Below are 17,873 nucleotides of genomic sequence, written 5' to 3'. Positions count from 1 at the left end.
ACAGTAGAACCAAAAATCTCTCTACTGAGCGTGTCCTCCTTCCTGAAGCCAGCGTGTCCTCCTTCCTGAAGCCGGCTTGTGTGAACGGTCTCTCCTCTCCTTCACCGTCAGCCGTCCGCGGCCGCTGCAGCTCCTCTTCCTCCTCGCCCGGCCCGCCCTTCTCCATCTCACCCCTGAACGTGTCATCAAACTGCGCCATGGCCTCGATGTCATCATCCGTGGTGAACAGGATGGTATCGCCGAACTGATCCAATTCTGAAAAAACAACAACATGATGATGTTCATGTTAACATTAAACGAATTCAATTATCAGGTACACAGCCTTGCATCCTAAAAAAATCGGCTGATTTACAAAAAAAAGCCTAATATCACCTAATTTGATGATGTTGAGTTTAAAAATATTACTAAAAACTATCACATACAGTTTGTCATAATATATATATATACCAGCTTTGATGCACTTATCAAAATAACAAAAAGTAGTCAAATGTGAGAATTTTCGGGAATGGAAAAAGTGTTGAATATGTATTTACCTACTCCATTTAATGTAGAAATAAATAAGCTTTTTCACAAAATCTGTCATTTTCTGTGGCTGTTTAGATGTATTAAAACCCTGCACATCTGGCTCATGTTTGCATTTTTTTCTGTCACTGGCTAGAATTAAAATCCTGAAATCAGAATTAGTCAGCATTAGATTAGGCGTAAAACGTCTTCAGAATCATTCATACAAGTGAAAATGGGCTGAGATTTAAAAAAAAATAGTTGTAATCTGGCTCAGAGGAAGACAAGAATCATGTCTTTGTGGCAATTTTCCCCTGATCGAGAGAGACTTCCTCACCGTACAAACGGCAAAACGCTACAAAAAGCACATTTCGTGAGAGAGTGTGACGTTCTCGTGTAACTATTTTTAAAATCAGCAGCATCCCAAGTGTGTGTAGAAACAAGCAGTGGATTTCATTCAGCGAATGTGTGTTATATTTCCATCTGTACCTCCTGAGAGCGTTCCTGAAGCTTTGGCGATCTCCCCTCGGAAGACACAACGGCCGTCGAGGATCATTTCCATTTCTCTCGCTCCTCTGAACGAGTGGATCCTGGACTTGTTGTAGTTCCAGACACGGATCATCGCCAGGCAGCATCTCTCACCCAGATCCATGCTGATGATGTGTTTGCGACCCGGTGTGAACGGGGCCAGCCAGAGGTGCATGTCGTCCTGCGTCCGGTGTACTCCGTCTATCAGGTTAGTAACGACGCGTGGGTCTTTCCCGTAGGCCGGCAGGATATTGATGTCAGGCGGGTCGGCCGTGATGTGGACCGGTGTGACCGGCTCACCGCTGGAGGAAAAGATCTCGATGCCGTTGAGCCCGACGTAGTGACGGTCGCCCCACGTGGACAGGATGTTAATGACGAGGTGGCGACCCTGCGGGAGAACCGGGATCTCGAAGTCCTCGTCGCGAGGGTCGTCTTCGGGGTCGTCAGAATCAGGGAGCGCCGGAGCAGAGGGGTCGTCGGGTGGAGACGGGTGTCGGACGGGACTGGCGCTGAACAAACCTCGTCGAAAATATCTCCCTCCAGCCCCATGTTGGAGATGCGCCCGCGCTGACACTGATTAAACTTCGTCAGCGAGTCCCAGGATTCCATTAACGGGTCATCCGGTTCACACCAGTGAGGTTTCTGTCTCCTGTTACGCTCGGACCCCGGGCTGCTTTCCTCTAATAAATGAAAAATAAGCAGTCATAAATGTATTATGCATTAGCACTAAAATGTGCATTGAATCATGGGAAAGTATGATTGGCTGCATCCCAGTTTATATATTTCTAGCATGCACTGCTGATGGGAAAGTATGCAGGGAGCATTAACATCACAATTCTCTAAACCACACACCCATGCATTTGAGTTTGAATCTATTACACTGAACTCAACATGAAACTGCTGAAAACCCATTTTACTGCAGTTACTAAAAAGGAGCTTCTCTGTGGAGTTTGTTAAAAAAAATAATTAATAAAATAAAAATAATAATAATAATCAGTTTTGTCCCCCCCCCCAAGTTCCTTTATAAAAAAAAACAATTTTATCCTTTATAAAAAAAGTGCAATAAAACGATTTTCTAAAACCTTACAAAAATCAAAAATGTAATTAAATTAAAAAATAACATTAAATAAATGTTTTTACTAACTGTTTTCCTCAATAAGGTGCTGCTAATAAAAATTGAAATTATCAATTAATTTACAACAAAATTTTTGAACATTTCAACATAATTTTTTTATCAAATAAGGTGCAGGCTATATTGTATACATTAAAACAGAAGAAAAAATATCTTCTTTCACTTATACTCCTTAAATTTTATTATAACTATGTTGGATATTATTATTCCACTTTGAGAAGCTTTTTAAGTGTACAGTACAGTAGTACTTTATTTCTTTCTTAATACACTAGAAGTTTCTCTCGTCCCCCCCCCCCCTGTTGTGTCAAAATCATTGAGTTTTAAGTGTGTAAAAAAATTGAGTAGACTAATTCCACACTGCATTCACCTGAGACATCCTAATTTTACATGTGCACCATTTTTAGCAGCATGCACCTGATTGTCTTCACCTGAGCTATCTAGCAATATATATGTAGAAGCAAAAATGTTTATCCTAGAACCAACCCGCCACAAACACCTTCTGCATAGTGTGCCAATTTTATAACCAAAAAGCAATCATGAATAAACAATAATCTTATGCCTCTACAGATGGCTAGGATGCAGCTTTAGTGAAATGCACCTGTTGTGATGAACTCGCCGCTGCGGTCCGGTTGTGTTTTGCTCACAGATCGCGCTGAACCTCTCCTGCCACTGATGGGCCGCTCGGTCCGCTCAAACTGCTCATCCCACAGGTCCAAACCCTGGTCCAACCGATCGCTCAAGTGCTGCTCTAAATGCGATTCTTGTTCTGTCCGCAAGCTGTAATTCAGTCCCGAATCTAACGAGTCAGAACTGAATCCACCAGACACTGTCCTGTGCGTGCTCTTATGGCTGGAGGCCTGTTTGCAGGCACTTACAGGGTTGCACGAGATGTCAGGCAGCACGGAGTGTTTGGATTCGGCTGTATTTTGTGCCTGGAGCCACAGAGGACGCTCTCGTTCCCGAGGCGCTTCGGTTCGATTCGGCGCCTGGAGCCAATGTGGAATCCGACTGGAGGACGGCTGCGTGGTCACCGTCTCCATCGTCTCCGTCCGGCCGGCGGGTAACGAGAGGTCCAGAGGAGAAGACTCGTCTCTTTCTAGAGAGTCTCTCTGCATTTCTGCCGCACATCTGCCAGGGTTAACTAGGCCAGATTTGTCCTGGCTTGTTTCTACCACTGAAACACCAGCATTCGCCTCCTGAGGCTCCGGATCATGTGAGCTGAGGTCTTGCAGACTGTGTCCTGAAGAGACAGGGCTTGGAGAGGTGCACTCTGGGAGATGTGGTTCCTGGAGCTCAATGGAGCTGCTGTAGTCAAAGACCTGGTTCCCACAGCCCTTCTCCAACTGACCCTCGAACACCAGCGTGCTGTTCACATACAAACGAACGTGTCGCGCACCGACGTCCAGATCCTGTCAGAAAAACACACGCATATTCAAATGGATCACTAAATGTTACCAATGTGCAAACACAAAAATTACATTAATTGTCATTAAAAAAAAACACACACATCAAGGCTATTATATATATATACAGTACAGGTCAAAAATTTGGAAACATTACTATTTTTAATATTTTTTAAGAAGTTTCTTCTGCACATCATGGCTGCATTTATTTGATTAAAAAAGAAAGAAAAAAACAGTAGTATTGTGAAATATTATTACAATTTAAAATACCAGTTTTCAATTTTAATATACTTTAAAAAAAATAATTTATTCCTGTGATGCAAAGCTGAATTTTCAGCATCATTACTCCAGCCTTCAGTGTCACATGTAACATCCAGTCTATCACATGATCATTTAGAAATCATTCTAATATTCTGATTTATTATGAGTGTTGGAAACAGTTCTGCTGTCTAATATATTTGATGAATAAAAGGTTAAAAAGAACTGCATTTTATTCAAAATTAAAAAAAAATTTCTAATAATATATATTCTAATAATATATTTTCTTTACTATCACTTTTTATCCATTTAACACATCCTTGCTGAATAAAAGTATTGATTTTATTTAAAAAAAGAAAGAAAAAAAAAATTACTGACCCCAAATTACTGACCAGTATTGTATAGTGTTATTACAAAATATTTCTATTTTAAAACATAGCTTCTTTTTTTTTTTTTTTTTTTTTTTACTTTTTATTCATCAAAGTATCCTAAAAAAATGTATCACATGTTCTGAAAAAAATATTAAGCAGCAGAACTGTTTTTCCAACTTTGATAATGAATCATCATATTAGAATGATTTCTAAGGATCATGTGATAATGATCCTAAAAATTCAGCTTTGCATCACAGAAATAAATGATAATTTTAAAGTATAAATAAATTTAAAAACAATTATTTTAAATTGTAATAATATATCACAAAGATATTACATTTTTTTCTGTATTTTTTTATCAAATAAATGCAGGCTTGATGAGCAGAAGAACTTCTTTCAAAAACATTAAAAATAGTAATATTTCCAAACTTTTGACCTGTACTGTATAATATTATATATATATAATATATTGATATAAATAATACTTCATTATCTATGAAAAATAAGACTATTTTATCCAATAAAGACAAAAATTGCTGAAAAGTACTTTTGGGAAAAAATATTATTAAAATATAACATAATAAAATATAATATTTATAAGAATTTATATATATTATATACTTAAAAATTATTAAATTTTTATAAATATAATTTTTATATATAATGCTAGTTTTATAAATTTAAGTCGCTTTCTGTATTCTTTATTGTATTCCTCATTTGCAGGTTGGTTTGGATAAAAGCATCGGCTAAATTAATAAATGTTATGTGTGTAAAACAAGTAAATACACATATCAGTACAGCATTTGTTAAACAGGGATTATAAGGATAATTAAAATTTTATTGTATGCAAGTCATAAATCTGAAAAGTAACAGCACACCAGAATGAGTTGAATCTGAACCAACTCCTAACTCCAAGTGTAAGTCACAGTAACAGTGAGGCTTGACTTAGCAAACACTACTTACTGTAGAGCAGGAAGTACATCCATACAGTGCTCTCTCGCATGAGTCACATCCTACCGTTGAATCTCTGTATCCGTATCTGTGTGTCAGTTAGCATGTTTAGAGATGTTTGTGTCGGAGACGAGTGCAGTGATCAGACTGATGGAGCTAAACTCAGCTAATCCCTACAGCTAATCTCCAACTGTTCCACATACACATGTTTTCCTGCTTTTGCATGAATTGCTATATTACAATAGTGCAAGAGAGCCCAATAACTCTTCATTACATTGGAGTTTGCTCACAGTTTTCAGACGCACAACTTCACCCCACAGATAACAATGATTAAAGGACTCTTGATTCAGACCAAACAATCATCCAGAACACCCTAGCAACCACCTAGCAACACCATAGCAACTGCATGCAAGTTCTTCTGGTTTCCTCCCAAGGTTTCTCTCTTGAAGTCCTTCATTCGGTCAGGTAAGAGTCACTTTAGACTGCTATAAAAATGTATTTGAAATGGTTCCCTTTACTCATTATTAAGCAGATATACCCCACACACAATAAAAACACAAAAATAAAAAAAAAAAAAAATAATTATTCAATACAATAAAAAAAATAAAAAAAAAAATAAATCAAAAAAAACTGATTACTATTGAAATAATAATACTGCACTGTAAAATAACAAATGCGTTCTTAATAATAATAATAATAATAATAAACAATAACAACAATACCAGTATTATTAAAAATATTATTTTATTACTTTTTAAATTTTTAAAATTCAATAAATCAATTAAGAAATTGATTACTATTAAAATAATAATACTGCACTGTAAAATAACAAATGGGTTCTTAATAATAATAATAATAATAATAATAATAATAAACAATAACAACAATACCAATATTATTAAAAATATTATTTTATTACCTTTTACATTTTTAAAATTCAATAAATCAACAAAGAAACTGATTACTATTAAAATAATACTACTGTACTGTAAAATAACAAAAATGCACTACTAATAGTAGTAATTTATTTTTTTTAGAAGAGCAGTACTATTTTACAATTTATGGCCTACTTAATTTTCTTGTTTCAAACACTAAACAAGCTTTTATTTTGGTGGAAAATCGCAGGGAGACATTAAAGCCTCTCTTTTGTGGACAGGAGGTTTATTAATGACTCACATCACAAATTTGGGAAGTTGGTTGTGTTGCATTGATTGGGAAGATGGTTAAGAGACACTGGATCATAAGCTGCCTCACTAGAGTCAGGTCGGAAAAATCCAACATGTTTTAAACATCGAGCAGATTTGCTGCTTCACTGATGTGTTTAATCTGCAGTATGTCTTGCTGATCAACACTGAATTGATCATTTGGATCGATGGATGTGCTGCTCTTGCTTTCAGTAAACACTTTTATCGTCCAGCTTGTACTCTTTCCGCTGTACTTACATTAAGGCTGCGGTTATAATTCCAAATTCTGATCCGAGAGATGCTGAAGTTCGGAGATCGTTCCACATTCCTGATGATAAAATACAGCTGGACGGGGGGGTGGAACGGACAAGCCCACATATGACGCTCTTTTGTGGTCTAAAAGCACACAGATATGGAACACATGGTAATTATGTGCATTAATTATCATCTCTGTTCTACAGTAGTGCGGTTTCCACACGTACTTTAGTTTTTCCGTTGACGAGGGCAGCCAGATTCCCGGGCTGGTCCGTGTTGCGTATGTCCAGGTCATGTGGAGACACGTAGAGTTTGCTATTTTGTGGACAGAAGAACTGAACTTCTGTGAGCCCCACCTGACCCGGGTGACCCCAGTTTGACAGGATCTCCATGGTAACGTAAAGAGTGGGCGTCACCTGCGGAGATGCTTCCGTCTGCTGTGTATTAAACAAAGACTAACTAAACTAGACAAGCCAACTTGGTTAAGCTGGTTAGAGCTGGTTAACTGTTTACGGTTCAGTGTGTGTTAAATCAGATATACTCACAGTCAGAGAGAAGCTGCTGCTGTCAGTGAGATCAGACTGATCTTCAGCGTCAATCCTCTCTAACGCCTTTAACAAACACTTCTGCTGCCTGAGAGAGAGAGTGTTAAAGTGTTAAACAGCCTTAAATAAAGAGCCATGTTGTTGCAAGCTGCTGCTTTATTTATTGTAAAAAAAATTAAATAAATAAAAAAATTTAGGGTCAGTATGTTTAAGAAATTAACATTTTTATTTAGCGAGGATGCATTAAATTGATCAAAAGTGACAGCAAAGGCATTTATAATGTTACCAAGGATTTCTATGTCAAATAAATGCTGTTCTTTTGAACTTTACATTCATTAAAGAATCCTGAAAAATTAAATATATCACGGTTTCCACAAAGATATGAAACTGTTTTCAACATTGATGATAGTCAGAAATGTTTCTTGAGCAGCAAATCAGCATATTATTATGATTTCTGAAGATCATGTGACACTGAAGACTGGAGTCATGATGCTGAAAATACAGCTGCACATCACAGAAATAAATTAGATTCAAATAGAAAAGTTATTTTAAATTGTAATAATATTATTTTGATCAAATGAATGCAGCCTTGGTGAGCAGAAGAGACAGAAACATTTTTAAAAATCATACCGACCCAAGCTTTTATTTAACTTAGATCCTGACTACTTTAAAAGTAGCTTCCACAACTCGATATATTTAAGCTTGAGGACTGTATACCTGCGTTCCATGAGAGCTATTCTCCGCATAGCTCTGTTAACCCGATACTGATCCTCCTCCTCCTCCTCCTTTTTAAAAACATGCAGACAGACATTTCACAGCGTCTTGTCATCTTAATTAGGCTACGTTATCTATCATTTATGTATGAGTATGACAAAGCATTTTACAGACATGTGCTGTAACTGATATGCTGGTGTAAATGAAGCTCTACCGGCGCGTGTCGGGTCGTGGTCCTCGGTGTTTGCAGCGGTGAGTTCTCTCTCTGCAGGGCCTGAAACACACCGGCAGCCGTTTCCTCTGAATCTCGCTCCTCCTGCACCTTACGAGTCGCAGACAGGGGGCGCTCTATACAACTGCATGGCCCTACAAGAAAACAAATCGTATGTTTGTGCCTGCAGGACTGGTGCTGTAACACACTACATGAGCAGCAACTATTTCTCTCACTTCGTCTGCAATCTCATTAAACTGTTCATGTTTGCAAGCATATATGGATGAGTAAGTGTGAGCAGCACCCACGTGACGTGTCCTGTCTGCTTCCAGGCGTTCTCTCTGTCGGTCTCCTGACGGTCACTGGTTTGCTGGGGATGTACGACTCCACGCTGTCCTTTCTTTTAGCTGAGAGAGCGTGTTTGATCTTTCGCCCACCTGCACACAAAAACTCACTGAAAGCATGGAGCATTTTCACTGAGCTGACAACATCATGCTGAGGAATCAAGAACATAACTAGTGCCACACGATTTAGGTGGGGGGGGAGTTAATTATTATAATATTTAATATTAATAATATATTATCATTATAACTCGATCCGTACAGCTGAGTCCTTAGCCATCCACACTAGAGCCTCTATCACTAGCACTCTCTATTCTATTTCTATTTTTACATAACTACCTATTATTATTAAAAAAAACTAGACCCTCTATCACTAGCACTCTTTATTTCTATTCTATATACTTGCTTTCTTTTTATTTATTAAAGAAAAAAAAACTTGTCCCGCTAACTCTAGCACTCTCTATTCTGTCTATTTTATCTACTTGTTTTCTTTTTTTTATTAAAGAAAAAAACTTTACCCTCTATCACTAGCACACTTTATTTCTATTCTATCTACTTGCTTTCTTTTTATTTAATAAAAAAACCATTAACCTCTAACACTAGCACTCTTTATTCTATTTCTATTTTAATTACTTGATTTCTTTTTATTTATTAAACAACCGTTACCCTCTAACTCTAGCACTCTTTATTCTATTTCTATTCTATCTACTTGTTTTCTTTTTATTTATTAAAAAAACCTTTGCCCTCTAACTCTAGCACTCTCTATTCTATTTCTATTCTATCTACTTGTTTTCCTTTTTATTTATTTAAAAAAACCTTTACCCTTTAACTCTAGCACTCTTTATTCTATTTCTATTCTATCTACTTGTTTTTTCTTTTTATTTATTAAAAAAAACGTACCCTCTAACTCTAGCACTCTTTATTCTATTTCTATTTTAATTACTTGTTTTCTTTTTTATTTATTAAAAAAACTGTTACCCTCTAACTCTAGCACTCTTTATTCTATTTCTATTTTAATTACTTGTTTTCTTTTTATTTATTAAAAAACTGTTACCCTCTAACTCTAGCACTCTTTATTCTATTTCTATTTTAATTACTTGTTTTCTTTTTATTTATTAAAAAAACCTTTGCCCTCTAACTCTAGCACTCTCTATTCTATTTCTATTCTATCTACTTGTTTTCTTTTTATTAATTTAAAAAAAACTTTACCCTTTAACTCTAGCACTCTTTATTCAATTCTATTCTATCTACTTTTTTCTTATTACTTATTAAAAAAACCTTTACCCTCTAACACTAGAACTCTCTATTCTATTTCTATTCTATCTACTTGTTTTCTTTTTATTTATTAAAAAAACCTTTACCCTCTAACTCTAGCACTCTCTATTCTATTTCTATTCTATCTACTTGTTTTCTTTTTATTTATTTAAAAAACCTTTACCCTTTAACTCTAGCACTCTTTATTCTATTTCTATTCTATCTACTTGTTTTCTTTTTATTTATTAAAAAAACGTTACCCTCTAACTCTAGCACTCTTTATTCTATTTCTATTTTAATTACTTGTTTTCTTTTTATTTATTAAAAAACTGTTACCCTCTAACTCTAGCACTCTTTATTCTATTTCTATTTTAATTACTTGTTTTCTTTTTATTTATTAAAAAACTGTTACCCTCTAACTCTAGCACTCTTTATTCTATTTCTATTTTAATTACTTGTTTTCTTTTTATTTATTAAAAAAACCTTTGCCCTCTAACTCTAGCACTCTCTATTCTATTTCTATTCTATCTACTTGTTTTCTTTTTATTTATTTAAAAAACCTTTACCCTTTAACTCTAGCACTCTTTATTCAATTCTATTCTATCTACTTGTTTTCTTATTACTTATTAAAAAAACCTTTACCCTCTAACACTAGAACTCTCTATTCTATTTCTATTCTATCTACTTGTTTTCTTTTTATTTATTAAAAAAACCTTTACCCTCTAAATCTAGAACTCTCTATTCTAATTCTATTCTATCTACTTGTTCTTAAAAAAAAAATTTGGTACGTGTGCTGCGTTAGACTAACCAAGATTTTTCACAGCCCTTACATCTTATTGCTTTTGTTAGTTTTGATTGCTTGTATTGTCCTCATTTTTAAGTGACTTTGGATAAAATGCTAAATGACTAAATATAAATATAATATTAATATTTATATAATTGTAAAATTGTAAAATAAAAGTAATATATATATATATATATATATATATATATATATATATATATATATATATATCTATATACTTATATATATAAATAATGAATATTATTATTATTATTAAACAAAACAAGAAATATTACTATTGTAATGATAATGTATTTGTGAAAAACAGCATACGTTGAGACTGCTGCCAGAAATCATTACCTTGTGAGGAAGGGCTGAATTCCAGCATGATGAGGTCACCATGGCTGAGCTGCTTGCTGATTGGCTGGCTTGTAGGTTGGGCAGGAAGTGTGAGGTCAGGGAGGCTGTCGCTGCTCTCCTCTCTCTCGATCTGCTCCTCGATCCATTCCTCCTCCGACTCCTCTCCGGCTGAGTCTGGACTGCAGCGTCTGACGCTCACCTCCAGGCTGCGTCGCAGCGCCTTAAACACACAAACCCTGGTCAAGCACTGAGCAGGCAGACGAAGCACAAGTCAACACTTTAAATGTTGATTTTTGGGTGAACTATCCTTTCAAGTGTGCTTGTATGGGTGACACTTCCTCCTCACCTTGACCTGGTCAGCATTCAGAAGAACCCTGTCGACAGGCTCCGGCTCGCTGCATGACCTCAGACCCACAGAATGTGACGCTTTACTGCCGTCGCGAGCACACTGAGAGACAAACACAAGGTTTTACAGTCGTTATAATTGATCTGGACATCAGAATGGCATACTAAGTACTATTTCTCAAAGAAAGTAGTATGCAGCATGTGCAACGTACACAATTTTCTGTATGCATGGATGACAAACTACATTTACCTAAATGAGTACATTGTGTGGAATACTGTATCATTACATCACGGTATCATAATGAGTCATAATTTGTTCAAAAAGACTGTCAAAACTCGATTGTTGTGCTGTGTTCATGTCATGATGGAATTAGCATAATTATGAAATACTGCATATTTAGAAATCATTTTTTATTGCAACATTAATTACACAGAAATTGATGTTTTGGAATTTGGAGTTTCCTGTGTTGTTCTATAAATAAAGCTATTAACCCAATTTTTTATTATTATTTTTTTTTTTTGGTAAAGAATTCTTCAAATCTGAGAAAATATTATGTGTGAAAAAATTATAATAAATTATTTTTAAATAATTTAAAAATAAACATGAAAAAATATAGATAAAACTATATATTTAAAATTAGAAAATTAAAAAAAAATTAATAAAATCATATTTTCTGGCCAGTGAAAATGTTGACAGGTTAAATCAAAATATGAATTATGAAAAAACACAACAAAAAAAAAAAAAAGAAAGAAAAATCCCTGTAGTGTAACATAACTACAAAATATACCGTTTAGCCCTTATATATTTAAATATATAGGTTGATGTCTTTTAGAATTCGGAAATAATATGTTTTACGGCAACAATAATACCTAACTACATTAACTTACCTTAAAATATTAAAAAAAATATCCCATTTAGTTTAAGAATCACAGTTGTCAGGTGGAGCTTATGAACTGTAATTATGCTCTAGACTGGCCAGAACATTTTCTGAGATGATAACTGCACAATTACGGACACACACATATATGTATTCTCACCTCCATATCCGCACTCTCGCACGGCTCAAAGTCATCGGAGTATCTGTGCTCTGGTGAAATCTTCACTTTACTTCCTTTCTCAGTGCAGATGTACACAGATTCCTATGGTAATGTGCATATCGTTAAAATACAGTGCGTTATTACAGAAACAGGAAGGAAAAATAACTTGATATAGAATGCGGGACGCGAGCGACAGCAACAGTGACTTATCAGGCCATTAGCAGTAACAGGGCGTGTGTGTACCTGCACCCATCGTCGTCTCTGTGTTTTCTCAGGCGCTGTGTGGCTCCTCTGTTTCTGCTGAGCTATCGCACACCTCTCTCCACTCTCTCTGGAGGAATCTATGTGAACAGGCCGCTTTGTGTCATTCAGACGGTCACAGGAAGATGCTTTCGCACATGAGCGTGAGGTGAGTGTTCACCTGCAGTGTGAGTGTTTCTCCGTGTTGGCGGATGGGCCGCTACTGAAGGCTGGATGCTTTTCCTGCTGTTCTGAGCCGCATTAGCTGTGCTGACATGAGCGCCGTTGATGTACAGATTGAAGCCTTGCTCTAAAAGCTCCAACTCGGCCTGTCGAGGGTCCTTCCTCTGCAGTCTTCTCAGCGCCCTGAGAGAGCACATAAAACACGCATCGGATCGTCTCACATTTACTGAGTGAGAGAAACATGCGAGTAATCAGGAGGAAATAATGGCACTTAAACAACGGATGTGCTTCAGCGCCCTAGACATCGTTGCTAAATGGTCAGGGTATAAATGATAAATTAACTTGTCAACCTGTGTTCAATGACGATAAAAGTTTATTAATTTCATTATTCAGGCATTTCACACTACATTTAACCCTATGCATAGATCACTTTCCCAGCAATATATCTCACATTTTTGATCATATGCATGCAGTTTAATGTCTTGCAAACTTAAACATTTGGTTTTCTGTGACAGTTGGTTGTAAATTCTGCAAGTCAAGTTTTTAAATTGTCAACGACAATACTGTTTAAAAGTGTGGGTTTGTAAAAGAAGCCTCTTCTGCTCACCAAGGGTGCATTTATTTGCTCAAAAACACAGTAAAATTAACAGTAAAATTGTTAAATATTATTACAATTTAATATAGCTGTTTTCTTTGTGAATATATTTTAAAATGTAATTTATTTTCTGTGATGCGCAGCTGAATTTTACTCCAGTCTTCAGTGTCACATGATCTTCAGAAATCATAATAATATGCTGAATTTGCTGCTCAAGAAACATTTCTGATTATTATTATTGTTGAAAACTGTTGTGCTGCTCTATAATTGTGTGGAAACCATGATAAAGTTTTTTTTTTCAGAATTGGGGATTCTTTGATGAATAGAAAGTTAAACAGAAATAGAAATAGAAATCTTGTGTAACATCACAAATGTCTTGTGACACAAATGTCACAAATTATACTTTAGTATAATAATAATTAAATCATTCAAAAATATATATTCAATGATAAATGCAAAGCAATACTTTTAAATGTCAAATTTAAATGTATAAGGCTAGTAACAAACCTCATCATATTAGATTTCAATTTGACTATTTTAGAATATCTCCAATAAGACAAGATGAGATCTGAATGAGATCGCTTTCTGAATCATTGTGTGCGTTCTGGAGAAAGACAAGATTTTGTTTCAATCGCAGCTGCTTATTTACAAGCAGCTGAGTTCAAAGACTTAACTCTACAAATTTCCACGGCCTGTTAGAATTTCACCCTAGATGGTTTTCAGCCAATCAGAGCAGCTCATTAGCGGGTCCACTCTTGTAGAACGTCACGTGGACGAGCAGCGTTTGCATGTGATTCCTGCTGTGCTTGTAATAGTAGCTATCATCCAACCCGAGCTCACACAGTTAACCTATTTTTGCGTTATCTGACCTGTGTTTGTACGTTTGTGTCCGGGTGTGTCATCAAACCTGTTTTTATGCTGCAGGTTGATTAAATATTCATCCAGCTTCTCCTCGGCAGAGGAGTGTTTCCCTCCCCTGCTCCTCCTGAGCTCCTGCAGACAACACAACTCTCAGTCAATCTGAACAATATGAGACACCAGATGATACATAAAGCTGCACAGACACAGAGAGACCGGTGTGACAGGCTGGGAATCTCAACGAATTTCCCAGTCATTTGACAATTAGGGTTCCTGAACGATTCTTTTAGCAATTTTTAAGGAAACAAAAATATACGCAAGACATGCAAAAATAATGATAGTTTGTCTGTTTGTCATTAGTTGGACAAACAGTTGACTCTGCATATTAACCTGTGACAGAAGCAAGTATTATAACATAGAAAAAAAAAAAACTTTAAAGTAATCATTCACCCACAAAAGTCCATAATCCATAATAACGCTTCCTCCAGTGAAAAATCCCATCCGTTGTTGTCTCTCACATCAAAATACACCTACATACTAGTTTTGGACTGTAAACTGTGCAGATTTCTGCTTGATCTGTGCATATTTCTTCTCTCTTTCTTTTTCACTGGAGAAAGCAGTGGATATTATATCTCATATTTTGTCCAGAAGCGACGGTTTAAAGTTAAAAATGCCTTAATGAGGGATTTGTGTCTCATAAACACGCAGCTTTTGTCTTCTCCAGATGTTAACTGATGGACTGGAGTGGTGTTGATTATTATTGTGATGTTTTTATCAGCTGTTTGGACTGACGGCACCCATTCACTGCAGAGCATCCATTGCTGAGACACTGATGCAATGCTTAATTTCTCCAAATCTGATGAAGAAACAAACTCATCCTAATCTCGGATGGCCTGAGAGTGAGCATTTTCAGCATATTTTAATTTTTGAACCAATATCTCTTGAGTCTGAGACTGATTTGTGAGTCTTTAAGAACAACTCATTGAAAAGAATTAGATCTGAGAATGAGAGTCATTTGGATTATCTGCTTGTTGTTGCATGCAACATACAAGTATGTCACAACAGAAAGACGTGAGACAGACATGAGAGACAGACATGGAAGAAGAGAGACAGACGTGAGAGACAGACATGAAAGAAGAGAGACAGACGTGAGAGACAGACGTGAAAGAAGAGAGACAGACGTGAGAGACAGACGTGAAAGAAGAGAGACAGACGTGAGAGACAGACATGAAAGAAGAGAGACAGACGTGAGAGACAGACATGGAAGAAGAGAGACAGACGTGAGAGACAGACATGGAAGAAGAGAGACAGACGTAAGAGACAGACATGGAAGAAGAGAGACGGACGTGAGAGACAGACATGAAAGAAGAGAGACAGACATGGAAGAAGAGAGACAGACGTGAGAGACAGACATGAAAGAAGAGAGACAGACATGGAAGAAGAGAGACAGACGTGAGAGACAGACATGAAAGAAGAGAGACAGACGTAAGAGACAGACATGGAAGAAGAGAGACGGACGTGAGAGACAGACATGAAAGAAGAGAGACAGACATGGAAGAAGAGAGACAGACGTGAGAGACAGACATGAAAGAAGAGAGACAGACATGAAAGAAGAGAGACAGACATGGAAGAAGAGAGACGGACGTGAGAGACAGACATGAAAGAAGAGAGACAGACATGGAAGAAGAGAGACAGACGTGAGAGACAGACGTGGAAGAAGAGAGACAGACGTGAGAGACAGACGTGGAAGAAGAGAGACAGACATGGAAGAAGAGAGACAGACGTGAGAGACAGACATGAAAGAAGAGAGACAGACGTGAGAGACAGACATGGAAGAAGAGAGACAGACGTAAGAGACAGACATGGAAGAAGAGAGACGGACGTGAGAGACAGACATGAAAGAAGAGAGACAGACATGGAAGAAGAGAGACAGACGTGAGAGACAGACATGAAAGAAGAGAGACAGACATGAAAGAAGAGAGACAGACATGGAAGAAGAGAGACAGACATGGAAGAAGAGAGACGGACGTGAGAGACAGACGTGGAAGAAGAGAGACAGACATGGAAGAAGAGAGACAGACGTGAGAGACAGACATGGAAGAAGAGAGACAGACGTGAGAGACAGACATGGAAGAAGAGAGACAGACGTAAGAGACAGACATGGAAGAAGAGAGACGGACGTGAGAGACAGACATGAAAGAAGAGAGACAGACATGGAAGAAGAGAGACAGACGTGAGAGACAGACATGAAAGAAGAGAGACAGACATGAAAGAAGAGAGACAGACATGGAAGAAGAGAGACGGACGTGAGAGACAGACATGAAAGAAGAGAGACAGACATGGAAGAAGAGAGACAGACGTGAGAGACAGACGTGGAAGAAGAGAGACAGACGTGAGAGACAGACGTGGAAGAAGAGAGACAGACGTGAGAGACAGACGTGGAAGAAGAGAGACAGACGTGAGAGACAGGATGACTCTTACAGAATCTGCACTGTTTTTCAATCACAGCATCTGGACACTAGAGGAGCATGAATCAGAAGAGAAGAGGGAAAACAGACAGGAGAAAGAAGAAAACGAAGTGTGAGTGCAGTTTATAGCTGACAAAGAAAGGAGATTTGCTCTTGATTGAGAATTATTATTTAAATTTTCTGTCAGGTGCACATGACACATCTAATCACAGTTCACCTTTTAATTAAACACCTTTTTTGATGGTGTACGTATACATGCACATCTATAATGTTTAACACAATGCTTTGTTAATGTAAAGCTTTTGTTTGTACCAGGTTCCAAAGCTTATACTGAACCCGGACAGATGTTATACAGATGTTATACAGATGTTCACATGCTGAAAATTAGCCTCTCTGCTAACAACACGCAAACCATCTCCGCCATTAAGCTCTACGATTTAAATCATCAAATTCACTCTAGTATTCATTTCTACACACTCTGAAATAAACGTGTCTGATAATAAAGCTGTCAACTTACTGTCCATGACATTTCTCAGCTGAAATCGTCCTTCTGTTTGCTGGAGCGTCTGTGTTGTTGTTGCGTTTAGGGAGGGCTGGTAACCAGGAGAGACGCTGACCAATCACAGCGCGTCCTCCAAACACATTCCCCCGCCCATACAACTGTCACAACGAGAAATAGACCAATCCGAAAAAACAGGCCCGCCCACACAGCGGCAGAGCGCAGACACGCTGCCCAATCACAGCACGCCTTTTCATTAGAAGACCCGCCCACACAGGTGAGGACAACGCAAAATTCATTCACAAATCTGTCAATCATCTACGATAAATGACTCGATCAATTGAAAATAAAGTGGTTTTTTTCCCGATACAATTTTCTTTGGATATATTAAGCGCTACTGACCTTATTACTTAACTAATAATGTTTAATAAGTCTAATAAGAAACTTTTTTTTAATGTAGTTAGTTACCATTCCAGTAATATTATTTGGTCTGTTTATACGTATTTATACTCATAAAATACAAATTGAATTCTGCTGTAATAATAATAATAATAATAATAATAATAATAATAAATCATGCTTGTGTTTTTCTATAAAATATTCTCTGATCAACCCTCACAGACTTAAACTTTATTTATTTACATGATGGAAATAAAACTAAAAACGGAACCTAATTAATGTTCCTTTAGAGTTAATTTATATGTGGGTGTCAACTAATGTTAATACTGCTTTTAACCATATTTAAAGTTTTAATATTACCATACCTGTTTCAGTTCTATAGATACAACTGTGTTTGCTGTTTTCCCTCCAAAATGATGTCACTTCCTGGAGGTTGGTGTCATGGAGGAAACGGCT

The 17,873-nt window shown here is 36.8% G+C and overlaps 1 protein-coding gene across 1 annotated transcript in view; it reads right to left on the bottom strand.

The window, feature by feature from the left end:
* Window positions 1-17,155, bottom strand: part of LOC109109868 (katanin-interacting protein-like) — a 22,639-nt gene extending 5,484 nt beyond the window's left edge. The window contains 18 exon segments of the mRNA XM_042714826.1: window positions 50-255; window positions 991-1,504; window positions 1,506-1,547; window positions 1,549-1,709; window positions 2,760-3,570; window positions 6,587-6,724; window positions 6,811-7,020; window positions 7,129-7,216; window positions 7,846-7,913; window positions 8,057-8,208; window positions 8,362-8,490; window positions 10,793-11,012; window positions 11,139-11,240; window positions 12,176-12,277; window positions 12,419-12,516; window positions 12,597-12,781; window positions 14,101-14,186; window positions 17,037-17,155. Coding sequence (XP_042570760.1) covers window positions 50-255; window positions 991-1,504; window positions 1,506-1,547; window positions 1,549-1,709; window positions 2,760-3,570; window positions 6,587-6,724; window positions 6,811-7,020; window positions 7,129-7,216; window positions 7,846-7,913; window positions 8,057-8,208; window positions 8,362-8,490; window positions 10,793-11,012; window positions 11,139-11,240; window positions 12,176-12,277; window positions 12,419-12,516; window positions 12,597-12,781; window positions 14,101-14,186; window positions 17,037-17,048 — 3,324 coding nt within the window. The 5' untranslated portion in view covers window positions 17,049-17,155.
* Window positions 17,156-17,873: the final 718 nt, after the last annotated feature.

The sequence above is a fragment of the Cyprinus carpio genome, chromosome A24, assembly GCF_018340385.1.
Source record: "Cyprinus carpio isolate SPL01 chromosome A24, ASM1834038v1, whole genome shotgun sequence".
Taxonomy (NCBI): Eukaryota; Metazoa; Chordata; class Actinopteri; order Cypriniformes; family Cyprinidae; genus Cyprinus; species Cyprinus carpio.
Note: the sequence above shows the minus strand (reverse complement) of the source record. Positions and strands in the feature narration are given on the sequence as shown.